Here is a 1988-nt window from a genome sequence, read left to right on the forward strand (position 1 = left end):
ACGCACAAACAGCAGCAATCATAGAAACAGTCCAGCCTTCACTGCTAAAATCCAGCAGCTAAGACAAATGTTCTTAACCTCTTAGGGGTCTTGGGCCCTTTCAAGAATCTGATGAAAGCCATAGAGAAATGTGCTTATTGATGCAAACACTCAAAATTATGCTTTCAGCTCCAATTATATTTCAGAGATGCACAGACAGGCCACAATGCACAAGATTAGCAGCAGCAACAGTGAGGGGGACTCAGGAGTGGGCATCCTGGTTGGCCAAGCCAGAGGGTACCAGGGGCCCACCAAAGGAGTCCTCACCATGGCCTCTTCTGGTTTCTCCTGCTGGGTACTAGTGCCTAGCAAGTGCCTTCCTCTTTCCACTACCCACCGCCCCCACCTCCACCTCCACCTCTCATCAGAAACTTTCATTCTGTGCAGTGATTGCCCCATTTACCTGATTGGGAAACCAGAGGCTGTGGCAACCCAGGAAGGGAGCAGCTGCCTCTGCATGGCCCTGGCAGCTGGCCAAAGCCTGGCTGCTATAAAAGGGAGCTGACACTCAGCCCTGCATGTCTTCTGTCAACTCTGTTTCAGGGAGACCTGGTAAGTAGGACTGCCTCAGTTGGCTCCATGCTTTGAGGCTGGGCCCCCACAGGAGAGAGGGCTGGAAGTGGAGCTGCCTTTTCTATGAGAGGGGAGAGAAATATCAGGGAGGTCTGGAGCTCGATCCAGAGCTCCTGGAGGAAGTTGGTGAGATAGGGATAGAGACGGAACAGTTCTCTGGCACTCTTGGTTGGGTGAGGGCACAGGGAGAGCTGGCAGGCACTGTGTGTGGACCCTCCCCCTCCCACAGCCCTTCCTTCCCATCAGCACAGCCATCCACTGGGTTACCTAAATGGTGCAGACCAGGACAAAGCCATCAGCTGGGGGTAATGAGTGTCCCCCTAGTCTTCACTCTGCTGGAGGCAGAGGCACCCTCCCCACCCTGGGATTCCCTATGGGTTCTGTGTTCCAGGTGGGGCAGATCCTTGGGCATCATGCTGACGGAACTGGAGACTGCTATAAACTGCCTCATTGACGTTTACCACAAATACTCCTTGGAGAAGGGGAATTACCATGCCCTCTACAGGGATGATTTGAAGAAATTGTTAGAGACAGAGTGTCCTCGGTACATGAAGGTGAGGAGGGGCTGGGTGTGGTCAGGGTTCTGCCTGGCTGATGAAGCCCTAGGCACTGGTCCTCCACACCACCCTATGTAGACAGCTGTGCCTCAGCTCTTGCCAAAGTCTTTACACTCTGTCCTCTTTCTCCTTCTTCTTTACAGAAAAAGGATGCAGACACCTGGTTCAAAGAGTTGGATGTCAATAGTGATGGTGCAATTAACTTTGAAGAGTTCCTCATACTGGTGATAAAGGTGGGTGTGGCAACCCATGAAGATATCCACCGAGAGTAGCAGAGCCTTGGGCCCTGGGGCTGGGCCCTGGACCTGTCCTTGCAAAATAATAAAGTAGTTGATACCTCAGGCCTTTTTTGGTGTCTTGCCTTTCTCTTGTGGGATGAGGTTCCTAGTGGGTGGAGGGAGGGCTGGAAAACCCAAAGGAACTAAACCAAACCTCTATTGTCCCCACTTCCCATCTCTCACAAACCTTCAGTGCTTTCCACTCATCTGGTTTCCTCCCCATGTTCTCCCCAAACTATTCTCATCTCATCTAATCCCATGGTCCAGAGAAATTAGTTCTAGGACTCAAGGATTCTGAAAAGCCCGTGATACTTGTAGCTGATGATTTTCTTAATTGTTCCCAAATGGGTGATATGGGAATAGAGTGATGTAGGGAAAACTCATCCTGCTTTCCAAACTAAAATTTAATATTGAGAAAAATATCTTAGATGTGACTCTTCAGAAATTAGGGAGGTAGTAGAAGTGTGTGTGTGTGTGTGTGTGTGTGAGAGAGAGAGAGAGAGAGAGAGAGAGAGAGAGAGAGACTGATTCTGTGTGTGGT

General features: G+C 50.3%; 1 protein-coding gene across 1 annotated transcript; it reads left to right on the forward strand.

Moving 5' to 3' along the window:
- The first annotated feature begins 438 nt into the window (after window positions 1-438).
- Window positions 439-1510, forward strand: S100A8 (S100 calcium binding protein A8). The gene is made up of 3 exons (XM_003999782.6): window positions 439-591; window positions 1004-1166; window positions 1313-1510. Exons 2-3 carry the CDS (start codon window positions 1026-1028, stop codon window positions 1439-1441), a joined length of 270 nt encoding a protein of 89 aa, XP_003999831.4. The 5' UTR covers window positions 439-591; window positions 1004-1025; the 3' UTR covers window positions 1442-1510.
- The last annotated feature ends 478 nt before the right edge of the window (window positions 1511-1988 follow it).

This window comes from Felis catus, chromosome F1 (assembly GCF_018350175.1).
Source record: "Felis catus isolate Fca126 chromosome F1, F.catus_Fca126_mat1.0, whole genome shotgun sequence".
Taxonomy (NCBI): domain Eukaryota; kingdom Metazoa; phylum Chordata; class Mammalia; order Carnivora; family Felidae; genus Felis; species Felis catus.

What these genes read in the sequence shown, in the direction of transcription:
- S100A8 (XM_003999782.6), top strand. Translation starts at nt 1,026, where the DNA reads ATGCTGACGGAACTGGAGACTGCTATAAACTGCCTCATTGACGTTTAC. An exon ending in AGTGTCCTCGGTACATGAAG is followed by an intron (nt 1,167 to 1,312) that starts GTGAGGAGGGGC and finishes TCTTCTTTACAG; the next exon opens with AAAAAGGATGCAGACACCTG.